At 30.0% G+C, this 16,079-nt stretch overlaps 2 protein-coding genes across 2 annotated transcripts; both read left to right on the top strand.

The window, feature by feature from the left end:
• Positions 1–493: 493 nt before the first annotated feature.
• LOC103488418 (uncharacterized) lies at positions 494–2,519 on the top strand. Its single transcript, XM_008447140.3, has 3 exons — positions 494–852; positions 1,342–1,842; positions 2,086–2,519. The coding sequence occupies exons 1-3, from the start codon at positions 607–609 to the stop codon at positions 2,287–2,289; spliced, it is 951 nt and encodes a 316-aa protein (XP_008445362.1). The 5' UTR covers positions 494–606; the 3' UTR covers positions 2,290–2,519.
• A 1,048-nt stretch (positions 2,520–3,567) lies between these two features.
• LOC103488420 (RHOMBOID-like protein 8) lies at positions 3,568–6,795 on the top strand. The gene is made up of 6 exons (XM_008447141.3): positions 3,568–4,126; positions 4,813–4,976; positions 5,071–5,234; positions 5,328–5,602; positions 5,730–5,856; positions 6,344–6,795. Exons 1-6 carry the CDS (start codon positions 3,777–3,779, stop codon positions 6,464–6,466), a joined length of 1,203 nt encoding a protein of 400 aa, XP_008445363.1. The 5' UTR covers positions 3,568–3,776; the 3' UTR covers positions 6,467–6,795.
• Positions 6,796–16,079: the final 9,284 nt, after the last annotated feature.

The raw sequence follows: 16,079 nt of genomic DNA, 5'->3' as shown, positions 1-16,079 counted from the left end.
ACGCCTAAAAATCATATTCTTTATGAAACTATCTTTTAAAATTTTAAAAATTATATAATTTTTTATCAAATACTTTAACGGCCTTATAAACTTATTTTATAAAATTCAAGATCTAAAAATGATACATTTTAAAAACTAGAAGATGAAACGATTCATTGTTACAAACTTGAGATTAAAACATTCCTCAAACATTTGGAACTAATAATAATAAAAAAAAAAAGAGTAGTTTTCCCTCCTTATTATCATCGTCATATAGAATAGAATAGAGTTGCAAGATACTCTAATTCTCTTTTTCTTTTTAGAAAAAAAAGGTCCAAAATTAGAAGATATTTTACAAATTCTTAACTATACTTTTTATTTTTAGTATTTATAAAATTTAACTTAACTGTACCAAAATATATTTAAAATTTCAATCCTATTTCATATTTATATAATATATATATAATTTTTTTCCGACTAATTTATCCTAAAAACAAACAACTCGGGTCGGGTCGGAACTCCGAGAGCTAGGGCTCCACTAAAACGAAATTACCAGAAACTCAAAGAAGGTAGAAGAAGAAGAAGAGTTCCAATTCGTTGCTCAATTCCAATTTGTAATTGTTATCAATGGCAGCTTTTGCTCTCTCAAATTACACTCTCTTTTCTCCTCGTCCTTCTTCCCCATTCCTTTCTTCTTCCTCTAAAACCCTAGATTCCACATCCCCTTTTCACCAACCTCTTCCTCTTCTTCATAATCCTCGCCATCGCTCTCGTCTTTGTGACCCATTATTTAGTTTCTCTCCCACCTCCTCTTCTTCTCCACTTACACGTTCTTTCGCACCCTGTCTTTCTGCTCATAGTTCTGTTGCCAATGTACGTTAATCTCTCCATTTATCTGTTGCTTTGGTTGCTTACAGTTCTTGTTTTTATCATTTCTCGATGAAGTTTTTGCTCACCTTCATTTCCCTCCCTGTCTTATTGTTATTTTAGTCTTTTTTATTGTGGATGTTTTGCTGTTTTTGAATTAAGGTTTGAGACGGATTCTTAAATCCATTTTCTGGAACTTGGGTTTTCTGTCTCTGTGATATTGAATCAAGAAAGTCATGAAGATAGTTTGAGGAAGTTTTTGGATGAATTTTCTCATCAGGGTTAGAAGTTACAACTACTATATGTTTCAATTTTATTGCACTCTGACTGAATTGAAAATTTTCGATGTGTTTAGTTCATCATTTTAGGTTTTATAATATACCTAAGGATCCCTTGTTAGATACTTGTTTCATTACTAGTTGCTTAAGGTAGCTACTTTATCTTTTTCTTTATATGCTTATTCAATGTAGTTGTTGGTTCCTCCAATAAACAAAGGTAAACAACGAAGAGGATGATGGAAAAGCTGTGGAAAAAGATGGATATAAGTTTGATGGATCTAGTTTGCAGACCCTCATCGAGGTGTACCGAGAAGCTTTTCTCGATGGAGATCAGAAGACTGTTTCTGAAGTCGAGGCAAGAATAAAAATAATTGGGAGGGAGAAGGATGAGTTGTCCCGGAAATTGTCGAATATATTGACGGAGATGACGTCTGGGAAAGAGAAATATATACGCTTACAAGCTGACTTTGATAATTTTAGGAAAAGATCAGAAAAAGAACAACATAATGTGAAGAATAATGCTCAAAAGGAGGTTATTGAGAGCCTATTACCAATGATCGACCATTTTGAGAAAGCTAGACAACAAATTGTTCCTCAAACTGACAAGGAGAAGAAGATTGACATAAGTTACCAGGGAATATACAAGCAATTTGTGGAGACGTTGAGGAGCTGGCGTGTCTCGGCCGTTGCCACAGTAGGAAGACCATTTGATCCCTCGGTAAGTTCAATCTTTTGACTAAAATTACCTTCATTCCAATGTACAAACTTTTCTGTTTGATGCATTATCTCGTGCTTGCTTATTTTTCTTACTATTACTGGATGGATTAGAATAGAATGAATGTTTATTTTCTCATTATGTTTCACTCGAAGTTCTTTGCAATTGATTCATGTTAAGTGTATCATTAATTTGAAATTGATAATGTCTGATGGGTAGGAGGGATTTTTTTTTCTTTGGTTGCAGTTACATGAAGCTGTAGCACGAGAGGAGTCGCAGGAGATAAAGGAAGGGATCGTTATTCAAGAATTAAGACGTGGGTTTTTGCTCGGTGAACGACTTCTAAGACCAGCAAGAGTAAAAGTTTCAAAAGGTCCCGGTAGGAAGAGTTCTCGCACAATCGACGGGAAGCAACAACCTGCAGCTGCTGCTGGAGTAGATGAACACTGATCATTCAACACCATTTTTGGTTCATCCCAAAGAAATGGATTCATCGTCTTTTTACAGCACCATGATGTAAATGTCTCTCAAACTTTCTTTATCAACTAGGTTTTTGATTCTTACCATTTGAAGAGTTGAGTTATAGAACCTTTTTTTCTATACCAGCAAGTCACTGGCAATCTATTTACTTTTTACACGAACTTATCGAGGATATAATTTATGAAAGCCTGGTTTTGCTATCTATGATGCCTTCTCCCTTCTCTGTTTTTGTTGTTTGTGTAAACTATTCAATTATGATACTTCCTATATATTTTCATTGATGGAAAAAAAATGAAACTTTTTACAAAATATAGTAAAAATAAAAAAAGAAAACTTAAGTAAGTTATAGATAGTTTCATGGATTTTGCTATATTTTATTTTTAGTTTTATTATTTTGTTATTTTTAAAATGCTCCTAAAATAAAGGATGACAAATATAATGTATGTTTGTGAAGAAAGCACTACAATAACCACATAAATGCCTTACCTTTTGGAAGAAACCTAGAAAATTTTCAAACTCCTTAATGTTATTTAGTTCCAAAATAATTATGATCAAGATGCGTTTGAGGGACTAAGTCGAGTTATGAAGTTCGAAGTTAGAAAGGTTGTGATTGAGGTATAGAGATGTAAAAGAGAGTTCCTTGATAAATGCTTTAAATAGAGAAAGATGGAAAGATAAAATTTAAGAGGGAAAGATAAAGTTTCTCGATAAATGTGTAAACTTGAATAATGTTTACTATTAAAACTGAGTTGTTAACAACGGAAGAAGTTGGTGGGCCAAACACCCCCTTAATTTTTATTTTGATGTAGTTGAAGTTAATCCACCATCCCTCCCTACTCCATATATCTTTTCCCTTTCCAAAGGGCATCATTTTTCAATTTTATCTTTTTACGTCAAATAATCTTTAGTTTTATAATAATTATAATTGATAGCAATTTTAAGAATAATAATTATGTATATAACAATATTTTAAAAAAATTGCAAACATAGCAAATTTTGTCAAAATCTATCAATGATAGAAGTTTATCACGGATAGATCATGTAGTAAATGTTGATTTACCACTGATAAACTTTGCTATATTTACAATTTTTTTAAAATATTGATACATACTTGATAATTATTCTAAAAATTGCTTCCTATTATAATTACCCTAAAAATTTATTGACAAACAATGTTAAGTTTTTATTTTTAAAAAAATCCATCATACCGAAAGAAAAGAAAAAAAAACCCAAAATATGTGAAGTTTGTTGGTTGAGAGTAGAGAGTAGTTTGAGCAAAACAGATTTCCCGCCATTCTCAACTGTTTATCTTCCTCCCCTCCCCTCTCCTCTTCTCTTCTCTTCTCTTCTCTTCTCCAACAAATCTCCTTCAACTCTAAATGTAACCCTATAATTTCCCCCTCAAATCTACACTCCTCAAAGTTGCTCTCTAGCAACTCAATTCCACACGCTCGAAAATGGCGTCGGGAGCTTCTGATTTCAAGATGCACATTCCAAGTAAGCCCCCGCTGCCACCACCACCACCACCACCACCTCCTCCTCCTCCCCTCCCGCCGTTCTCCACTGAGATTTCAGAAAACTTGGACGAATTGAAGATTCCGTTCTTCAAATCGAGCTCTCGGAGGCCAAGAGGTGATACCTGTGTTGTCTCCTTCTTCGTGCTTCTCCATATTGTGGCGTTCATCGCCATGATGTTGGTTAATGATTGCTGGTCTAATTCTCATCAAGAATGCGCGTTTGGAGTGCTCGGAAGGATGTCGTTTCAGCCACTTGCGGAGAATCCTCTTCTTGGCCCTTCCGCTTCCACGTGAGCTTGTTTTTCTTATCTTTGCATTTTCTTTTTCATGGGAGTTTGAGTTAATCAGAACGAAAGTAAACGAATATTGCCCTAGCTTTCGGATTTGATATATTGTTAATGCTAATAACTATATTCTTTTACTGTCGATTGTTCCTCCTGCGATTTGCTGATATGAATAACGTTTCTATGTTACATTCTTTCCTCCTGAAGTTTAACGTTTCTGACGTTTAGTCCCGGAATATAGTGATGCAGTTCTTTGTTCGATGTCTGTTTTTATGATGCCTGAAAAGGAATCGTAGTTGTTTTTGTTCATTCTGGACTCTTCTCCAATTACTGTAAGACTGCTAGTTTTTGTCCTCATGGAAGTAGGCTATTTGAATTTAAATTTCTTGAGAAATGTCCAATTTGATGATTACAATGTTGAAATTTACGACATAAGCAACTTGTTTTCTTTTCAATCAACGTTTGTAACCAATCTCAATGAGAAGAATTGCTTAATATCCATACCTGGAAGAAGTTGCCTTCACAGTTTACTGAATTGATGCTTGCTATAAACCAAAAACTGCTTTGTTCTGAGACGATGCTTTTGATGTGATAACAAATTAAGTGGAAAAGCTTTGATTTATAACAGCAATTTGTTTAGCTTTGTTTACTGGTTTAATAGCTACATTTATATTTTCCTTATCCTGGTACAGGCTAGAGAAAATGGGAGGTCTTCAGCGAAAGAGCTTGACCGAATATCGACAAATTTGGCGTCTGTTTACATTTCCTTGTATGCATGCTGGACTCATCCACCTTGTGGTTAATCTTGGCAGCGTTATCTTTGTAGGGATTCAATTAGAACATGAGTATGGACCAGGTGAGCCTTCTTTTGTTTTTCATGTTTTCTGAAGTTGGAAGCTGTTGGACTTGGACAATATTTTTAGGCTTTTCCCCTTTCTTGTTTTGACCAGTAAGGACTGGGATTATCTATCTACTCTCTGCTTATACTGGCACCTTGGTGGCTGCACTTTTTGCTCAAAACAGCCCATCGGTTGGTTCATCTGGAGCTCTATTTGGTCTACTTGGAGCTATGATTTCTGGGATAATAAGGAACTGGAAACTTTACACTGATAGAGTATATCACTCAAACTGTTTCCCGTTCTGATGTTTATACTTTCTAGGTAATCTGAATCTAGAGTTCATTATTTTATACTTTATTTTATCGCAGTTTTTAGCTCTGGGATCAGTTCTTGCTGTCTTTGCTATCAATTTCGGACTTGGCCTGCTACCTTACATAGACAATTTTGCGAATGTTGGAGGCTTGGCGTCGGGAGTACTTCTCGGTTTCACTATTTTGTTCACTCTGCAGCATAGACAAGAAAAGGCTCAAACTAAAGGATACTCTTTGAGTTATAGTTTCAAGAATTATTTCAATTTGAAAATGAAACAGAAGCTGGATAAACCGATCCTGAGAAGCACGTCTCTTCTTCTCTTCGCTCTTTTGTGAGTTCTCCGAGACCAACAAGACTGCATATGTTTTCTGACTCTGTGGGGGATGGGGATGTTAAATTTGTTGTCATTTTGACCTGACCTGAAATCTAATCTAACGTGTAGCTTTCTCCATTTGCAGATTTTGCGGATCTCTAATTGGAGTTTCTTTTGAATTTGACTTGAACAAGTATTGCATATGGTGTCGCTACATCGACTGTGTTCCATTCAAGAAATGGCACTGCAAGGATGTGGCATTTTCTTGTGCGGTATGCATCATTCTATATGATATTTAATCTATGTTTTTAGACTACACTTGAAAACTGACATAAAACAGAGAAGGTTTGATAACCATACCCTCAGCTATTCTAATTGCAAATCATCTGAGAAGAAAGCAACCAACCACCAATAAATGTTCTAGCTGTGGAAGCATGCTCTACATTAGATGTCATTCATGTCGTGAATTATAAATTAAACCACAGTGACCACCTACCTAGCTTATTAAATATCGTAATTTTTCCATTCAGAGCAAGGTTAGAAGTATTAATTATTCTCTTAATATTTCTTAGTAGAAAAATAACCTAGACTATACATTCTTCTTCATTTTGATAGCACAGAAGCTAGAATGAAAACAAAAACAAACATGTCGAATCAAACTTAGTATTTCCACCAAATCTTATGAAATCTGCTAGCTGCATTGCCAGATTCATATGCTTCGAATCTCCATATCTCAAACCGAACTGCATTTTAATGCAGACAATGGTGAGCGATCGAGAACTGACATTGACATGCTTGACTACTGGCAACTTCAAGGTATACCCTTTCTCTGATATCTCCCAATCGCGGATAAACGACTTGTGTGGTCTCATATGTTCATAATAGATACCTTCAGAAGCTACAAACCATACACACACACCAACAGGTAAATGCCTTTTTCTTTTTACACCGAATACATAGCTTTACATGTGTGTTGGGACTTACAAAAATACATTTTGTGGGTCTCATAGTTGTCTTTGAGGAGCAGAGGATAACATTTTTCCATAACTACAAAATTTTCTTTTATACTGAAAGAAAAACTATTATAGATGTAATACCTAATAGGTGTCTGAATGAGATTGTTCTTCATTATAAATGGTAAAATGCTTCATTCAGAAATGGTCTTTTGTGTTTCTTAGAGTTGGAATTTGTATTTAGAAGAAAAAAAACTCATTGAATCTATTACGATCAATGGACATCGACGACCAAGAAAAATAATTACAAAATCTTTGAAGAACTCAGAATATAAAACGCCAATTTTGGTTTGATTCAATAATATTGTATCAAATTATAAGATTATATTATGATAAGCTTCTTGCTGTTAACTACTTTAGAAATATTCTATTGATTTTGCTCAATTGAATAATTCGGAATTGGACAAGGGAATTGTCCAACTTTTGAAAACATGCTGCACTCATCTCCCAGTTGATTTATTCAATTATTTCATAATCATTCGAGCATGCCTTCCCACATTCTTTATAAGATTTTCTATACTCAAATTATACCAAATATTCTTCAAACTTTGGAGTTAAGTTTTTATTATAATTCTAGGTTTAAAGTGAATAATATACATAACATTAGTGCATAAATAACATAATTTTAAAGTCAATTTAACTTTATGCTGATTTAAATTTAAAACACGCTAATATCATTGGCATATCATTTTTTATCTGTTAGTTGCCATATACATTAATCACATTGAATCTACTTCCAATCATATCAATTCTCATCTATTATTTTATCGTGAAAAAGTTTTTTTTTTTACAACAATGTCAAAGTTTCAAACAATTTATTTATTTTTTTAAAAAAAAAATTGGGAACATAATTGGAACAAGATTTAAGAATGATTTAAGCTTATTTTGTTGAATGAAGAATCACTAACTTTATTTATTTCAGCTGAGGAGACCATAATACCATTTAGACGTTGGCCAAAGCTTCTTCCTTCTCATTAAAATACTACTAATTAGGCCCACTTTCATAAGATCCATAATTGAAAACGAATGAACTTGTGGAAACCAATATTTCAAATAAAAGTTTTCAAAAAAATATTTTAAATGAGATTCTTTTTTCAATGAAATTACAAATCTAGGTATCATGAATTTTATATTTGTTAAAACTTAGTAAGTTCATATGTTTAATATATCTGTGAACATAGAAGAAAAATGCATAATAAGACTTGAATTTGATTGTGTAATTTTGTGTCTACTAAGCTTCAAGCTTTTAACTTATCTTATATGTTTTAAAATTAAACTTAAATTCATATATAAAATTTTTAAAAAATACTTTGAAATTTCTCAAAGAATTAAAATCACCTAAAAATTTAAAGATAAAAATTATAATTTAAACTAAGATAAATCGTAAAAATCACATTTCAAATATAATTTTAGTTGCAGTTGGGCTCTAACTCTAACGCTTGTTGTTAAAATTAAAATTTTAAACTTAAACTTATCCTAACAACAAAAATTAAATCCTTAAATTTGTTACGATTTTTACGATTATACAAATTTAAAATTTGAATGCTCGACATTCATATAAAAATTCAAATTTTGTAATTAGAAATTTAAAGTTGTAATTGGAACTACTGCATAAATAACTAAAATCATTTAACAATTTTATCCTCTATTAACATTTTATAAAGAAATTTTCACTTTATCCACTAAAAGCATTTATGAACAAAACACCTTTGGAGAGGAGCGTAATAGTAATGATGATTGGAGAAGAGGGCGGTGGGCTACGGCTTGTGTGGCGGATGGCAGCGGGGCAGCCTAATCCGGCGGCCGCTAAAATGACCAAAAGAAAAATATTAATTAAAAACAATAAAAGTCATCTGACATTTTGGGCTTAGGGTTAAAGTGGAAAAACAAAGAACTGTTGTTGGGATTTGTGAGATTTGATCTTTCTGCAGACATGGAGGCCGAAAAGAAAACCTACAATCCATCTCGGTCAATAACAATAGATTACAATTTCACATATAAAAGTTACAAATGTATCAAAATCTATAACTTACATATATTAACTAAATTTCGATAAATTTTGTTATATATATAATTTTTTAAAATATTATTACATATATTTTTATTTTAAATCTAATTATTGATACAATCTTTTTAAGTTTTTAATAACACGATCATTTCACATCACTCATTAACTCAATTGATATGTAACCTTACATAACATAACAACTAACACACCGACATTCTTTATTTTTCTCTCGTTTCAATGTTGAACCTTACATTTTCCTTCTATTAATTCAAAGGGACAACTAAAAGAAAAGAAAAGAAAGCAAAGCAAAGCAAAGGGCAAAGCCAACTAACAATATTAATATCCATCCATTGCCCCATCACTCACATCCAACCACCCAACACTCCATTCTTATTTCCTCAAATTGTCCTTTCACTACCTTTTTACTCTGCTATTTAACTTCAACTTTCATATCAAACCTCACGATTATTATCACTACACCCTCGAACTTTCATTTCAATCATTCCATCATTTCTTCTGAGTACAAAAGGCAATTGTAAACTCCGATGCATAAAACATAAAAGTGGTGTTTTTTTGTTGTTAGTTAACAAACCCCTTGATTCAAACAAGAAATTGAGTTCCAACCCCTTCTCTCAAACTACACCGATTTAAAATATTTCACAAAATCAGTGTTGCCTTAAGCCTCAAAGTACACTAAAAACTCATTCCAAACCTGACTTATACCAATTTATTTACAACTCACATTATTTAGATATATTTACATTCTTCCAAAGAAACCATCAAATTAAGATGGCGTTATCTTTCTTTCTACTTTATTTTTTCCTTCTTCTTCTCTAACCTTTTCTTTTCCACTTTATGTTCATAGTTGAGCAATTGCTGCGCCGTCAATTGCCTTTAGTTAAGTTGTATTTAAAGAAACTAAAAACCAACTTTAAGTTTATGAAAATTATTATCATTATTAGTTTAATTTGATTTATAATTATTAGTACTATTTTTTATCTTCTTCCCCACTAGCAATAGACTGAGAACAGAACAGAAACAGAACAGAGAAACGCCTCTGAGCCGCAGCCATCCAACACACAAACTATGATTGCTTGCGGCTCTGACCCCACAACAACTCTCTTCAAATCCCCATCCCCAAAATCACTTTTGAAATTTAAAATTTTTTAATATCATAATTCACAAACACACAAACCCTTTTTTCTTTTCTCACCACCCTCCATCTCTTCATAATTTGGCCCTACAAACACCCACCCAACCCCTAAAACACACAAAAACCAATATATTTAATTAATTCCCCTTTCTTCCATCTTCAAACTTAACAACACATCCCCACTTTTTCTTTCGTACGGTCTATCATTCCACTCTCTGCTTTTTCTCTGCTCTATGACCCATTAATCACTTGCCAAATTCACCAAAAGCACTCGTTGTAATGAAGCTGGACCATTGAGATCCTATTGCTCACAGAGTTTTTTTGAAAAACCAGCCCTTGACTGTGAAATAATTTCTTCGAGGAATTTCGTCGAACAGGTGGTGGGCAAAGATGAGAGTTATGGAAAAGAAAGGGATGTGGGATTGTGTAAGGCCTATGATTAATGGAACATAGTTAAATGATTAAAACAGAGATGGGTTTCGTGTTTGAAGTAAATAAAAACAAGAAATTTGGTAAGAGAGAGGGGGGGGGCCTAGTAGTATTTGGGTCTTAGGGGTTATAGGGAGGAGACTACGGCAAATCATTCCTTTGATAAAAGTCATTGTCCAAAAATTTAATCATAAATGTTTTGGCATGCACACAACACAAAATTACTCACAACTTCAGGAAGTAGAACTTAGAAGAAGATGAAATGAGTTGGGGAAAGGCACAATGAGTCAGAACAGAACAATCAACAGCCTTTCTTATAATCATCATATCTCAAAACTCTATATTCTATTCATTCATAAACCAAATCAGTAGATTTTAACTTTGAAAAATGCCTAAACCACAATTCACAAGTTTTATTTTAAATTTTTGTTTATTTCACTAACAATCTCTAAATTTTAAGAAATTAATAGGCCTATAAAGGACAAATTTAACTGTTCATGACTAATGAAATTCTAAAATTTTAAATTCATATATAATAAAAAAAGATTCTACATAAAAGTTCAAAAAGTTTTAAAGTTATACAACATTCAGGGTTGAAAATTTGAACTTTTTTTTTTTTTGGGGGGCTTTGAGAGATCATATTTTATATCAAACATCTATTGTACTCATTTTTTCTTCATGTTTTTATTTGGGATGTGGGGTAAGATTTGGGTGGGAAGAAATACAAAATACATTAATATCTAAACTAAAAGGTCACCATTTGAATTCCATTACAAAAGAGCCACTTCAATCCTCAATAATATTTGACCTTAAAATTGGGGAAATATATAGTTTGTTTTAACAACTCAATGATGAAGAGTTTACCCTTATGAAAAAGAACTATGTACTTTAAAAAAAAAAAAATTGAAAGATTCTCCACTAATATTTAGAAGAAGACTCTTTTTCATGATGGTTGTGTAATATTGGGTTTCTTTTTGTTGGTTTGATTTTGAAACAAAAGGGGAGAAGTATTTAAAAGTGTTTTTGTTTTGTACTAATGATGAGTTTGTTTTAGGGATGGGATGGAATAGCCTTTTTCCTTTTCTTTTTTTTTTTCTTTTCTTAAAAAAATTTTGATACCCCATTTGAAAAAAATTAAGAAAAATTAAAAAAAAAGAAGAAGCACTAGCATTCTCTAGGCTTTGAAATGTCTTGTAAAAATATAGAAGGCTTCCTCATTTGGAGTGGAATAAAGAGAGAGCTCAAACTAAAAGTTATTTTTGTAGTGGGAAGGAATCATCAATCATCAAAGTGGGTTTTTGACTACTTCAATCAAAAATTCCCTTCTTCTAACACTCTCCCATCAATGTTTACTCAAAGTCAGTAATCGATTTTTTATAGTAACTAATGCTAAATTGTAAGACTGTTAAAAATATTCTACCACTGTTAAGTATTTGATAGACAAAGTAAAATTTTGCTACATCTTTTTTTTTTTTTTTCTCTTTTTCTTTAGTCTTAGAAAAATAGAAAGAGATAATTAGAGACTTGAAATTTTGACTAACTTTTTCTTTTTTACTCATCATGAATTTTGAAGTGTTTTAGTTTCTTTTTAAAAGGAGTTGCTAACTAACTAACTAGTTGACCCCATTGATCTTCCCCACTTTTTCCTTCCCTAAATGAATAGATAAACACACTCATAATTCATATAGGCAAAGCTCTACCCAAGTGGGAGTGGGTACTCAATACTATGATATGTTAGACCACACAAGTAGAAGTTGATGAACAAGTATCATAGATCAATTTTTTTTTTTTTTTTTTTTGTATAAAGTGATAAAGCCTTTCAAAATGAACCAAACATATATATATATATATCCATAGTTTTATTATTGACCAAAATATCTCTTTTGAATATACCAATGATGAATTTCTCTTTTGATAATCATTTGGTTCTTCATTTTTACTTTTAACAGTTATACACTTTTCTTTTAATAATTTCTTACCATGTTTTATGTATATATCTTAAGTAAAAATGTTAAATCTTAGCTGAATTTCAAAAACAAAAATTACTTTTTAAAGTTTTCAAAATATAGTTTGCTTTAAGAAATATTATTGAGAAAGTAGATAGTTAAGTATAAAATTTAGAGGTAGAAAAAATGGTTATAGACCAATTTTCAAAAACTAAGAACTCTCCGATCAAATAGATACCAGATAAGAACAAAATATTCAACAACTACTTTTTTCTCTTATTTGTAATCTTTTTATTTAAAAAAAAAATAATAATGTTATGCTTTAATCTATAAGGAGAAACGTTACATATTCATGCTTTTTGAATCATTGTACATAAAAGTGTAAAACTAAAAAAAAAAAACTTTATTAACCGAATGATTTATTTGGTTTAATTGTTGGTTTTATTCATCAATTTTTGTTTATTCAAATTGAGTCCTTTATTAAAAGTTACATTTTAGTATTGAAAAGAAAAACTAAAACAATATAATTTGAAAAAAAAAAAAAGCCCTCTAAAGTAAAGCATTTGAATATAATTATGAATGATGTTTTTATCATGGCTTACTCTACTTAACATTAGAAATATATAATATATACATATATATATATATACATATATATATATATATATATATATATATATATATATATATATATATATATATATTAACAACAAAGTACTTTATTTAACATGCAATGTGTTGAATGATTTTCTATATTTTGAAAATTAAAAAAATAATAATAACAAATTTAAATAAGGCCCCACTCCATTGTGGGAACTATATTAAGATTTACATTTCCAAATTTAAATAAACCATAATTGCTTCAAACCTTATGTCTGTCCATCCTTCTTTGGTCATATCATAATAATAATAATAATAATTAAAAAAAAAATAATGCATTTAGGTGGTCCATTCTTTAACCCTAATTTAATTTTGTCCCTTTCTTTTACTATATTACACACTTCTTAATTTAATTGATTTATATTATAACCTTTTTCTTGATAATTTTTGTTTTTGTGTTTTTTTTTTCATTTAATTTCTTACAACATAAATAACATAATGTGCTTTTCCTTTTCTTTTCTTTCCACATGGCCATTAATTGATTTGTTCTCTTTAGCACTCAAAATATAAACATGGCCTCATGCTTTCTTTCCTAATCAAAACCCACTTTTTAATTAATTATGTAATAACAAATATGAACTCTTAAGTGACAAATAAATAAAGCAAAAAAAAAAAAAAAAAAACCAAATAACATCAATCAATCCATCAATTAGATTAGAATTTGTTGTTTGTTGTAACTTTTGAAATAATGGCTTCCCATTGTACTTCTAAATAAACTATATGTAATTTCAAAATAATTAAATTAGTGCTTACTAAATTATTTAACTACTTTAGACCTAATTTAATAAGTTATCAATGTTGGGTAAATGAGTGCTAAACTGTTCCCATTTGGCTATAGTGATTAGTAAAATGATATTTTTATGATGAATATTTTTTCTAAATAGGCAAAAGAAATCCAACCTCTCTTTTTGATTTCGAAGATCACTTTTGAAAAAATATGCACCGAAGATCTTGTATATATATTTTTGTTGTCTAATTATATACTTCATCGTATGCAAACTTTCATCTTATTCTTTAATCATATTTTATCACACGTGACAGACTATTTAATTCTAAAAACAATACCTCTTTAGTTTAACTGGATTTTAAATTTAAGATTTACACACTAAAAATGAAAAACATGTGTTGTCTATTGCTTTCTTTCTCTTTTTTCACAACAAACCATGATTTTTATTAAAATTAACTAATATACACAAATTAAACCATACGAAACATGAAAAAAATTATAAAAAATTAACTAAAACACATTAGCTAGATCAAAATGTCAACAGGTTTTCAGTCAAAATCGCCATAAAAATCTTACAAAATGAAGATCAATAATCTTGTTTTAACAAACACTAAATATTCAGTTTCTAAATTTTTTATACAACTTCGTCGACATACTTTAATTTTGTTGGTTTGAATTTTAGAATAACGAGTATCATCTAATAGGTAGAAAGGACATCTCTAATAGTTAGTTATTGATAATGATATTATGGATAACTATGGAATTCTTATCTGCATGAGCAAGTGGCTGAAATTTTAAGCTTAAAGTTTAAAACAAAATTAGTGTGGGGTCTCATTTGAGAAAGAGAAGCTTTAGGCTGTTTGTTTACTCTTAATTACTCACCACGTGTCGACCTTTGATTGCTTCTCTTCTAATTAATTCCCTTTTTTCTTTTTATTTTACCATTTTACCTTTTTACGCCATAGGGTCAATTCCAATTTGACCTACACATTTATCCAACTTTATCTTCCTCTCTTTTTTTTTTTTTTTTTTTTTTTGGGTTTTGTTATTTTTTGTATTTCCGAGTTAGATTTTTAATCATATAAAAAATCTTGGGTTGATTTCTTAAATTTTTGTTTGGATTTTTACTTACTGGATAATCATTTCTTTGTTTCACTTTATGGTTTCTTTTCATTTTATGTCGTGGAAAAGTTAAACTCCATTTACCATTGTTTTCTTTTTCTTCCATTTCTTCTGGTTTTCTTTGAAAAAAAAAAATTGTATTTGGTTCATATTTCATAGTAGATTTCAAAAAATAGAACACGTGTAATCTTTTGAAGATGACTACTTTTAATCCATATATACATTTCTGAAAAATACTTTTAATCTATCTTTATTATTTTAAACAGCAGAGAATTAGAAAAATTATTATAAATAGAAATTTACAAAAATATTTACAAAATATATATATAAAAAGAATTATCCTATCATGTATATTGATAGACACCGGTACTTGTATATATTAAATTTTCTTTTAATGTTAATTTATTTATGATCTTTCGTATTGCAAAAAGAGAGTACGTACGAGTTTGAGTGTGGTTAGGTGCATTTGCATGTACATGTATTAATAATTTAACCTCCTCGTTTTGACGAAGTCGAATAATTAATATAGTTGCTTCAATAGGATATTTTTTCTATTATTATTTTCAATACTGTTTTTGAAATCCAAAACAATTTTGGAAACTAATGGTTTAAAAAAGATCTGTTTTCTTGTTTTTGAAATCAATAATTTGGCTAATATATTATTTACTAGATTGATTGTACAATAATTTGGTAGATGTGACATTTTGAAAGCAATATGTTATAGAGATCTATAATTCAACATTTGAATAATGTCATCTAAATCTTTGAATAATGAAATTTTTGTTGGGAACAAATAATTTTGGGTCCATTCAATAAATTCTTATTTAGGTGAATTGCCTTACCTAATAATTTAATCAAAAGAATATCAATTTCTACACTAAATTTAGAGATTATATTAATTAAAACACACTTAATAATTGTCTTTTTTAGATTTAATACTTTACGCAATTTTTAAAAAATATCAAATAAAATTTATAATTAATCGACTAAACTCCAAAATTGTTTAGATCAACTAACATTTTTTTCTTTTAAGATTACATTTCGCAACCATCGATGCATCCAACTTTACATGAATGTAAATTTATGTAATATTCGAATTAATAAAATAGACAATTAGAATTAATGTAGCGAGGATTTAAAAGAAAATATTAATTGAAAGTTTAAATCAATTCGTTTATCAATGTTTAAAAGTTCGATGATAAAATAGATTTACGAAGTATTGCACCATGTTTATTCGAACAAAACATTAAAAAAAAAAGATGTAAATTGTATATGTAATTAAATAGATAGCATTGTTAGTTTAATATTTTAATTGATACACCTCATCAAATTTTCAGTTCATATTTGTTTTAATTATATATTTTCTAAGAGAGATTTTTTTGTGTATTGTCACTATGATTATTATTATTATTATAATTATTTGGAGGATGTGATGTT

This window comes from Cucumis melo, chromosome 3 (assembly GCF_025177605.1).
Source record: "Cucumis melo cultivar AY chromosome 3, USDA_Cmelo_AY_1.0, whole genome shotgun sequence".
Classification (NCBI taxonomy): Eukaryota; Viridiplantae; Streptophyta; class Magnoliopsida; order Cucurbitales; family Cucurbitaceae; genus Cucumis; species Cucumis melo.
Note: the sequence above shows the minus strand (reverse complement) of the source record. Positions and strands in the feature narration are given on the sequence as shown.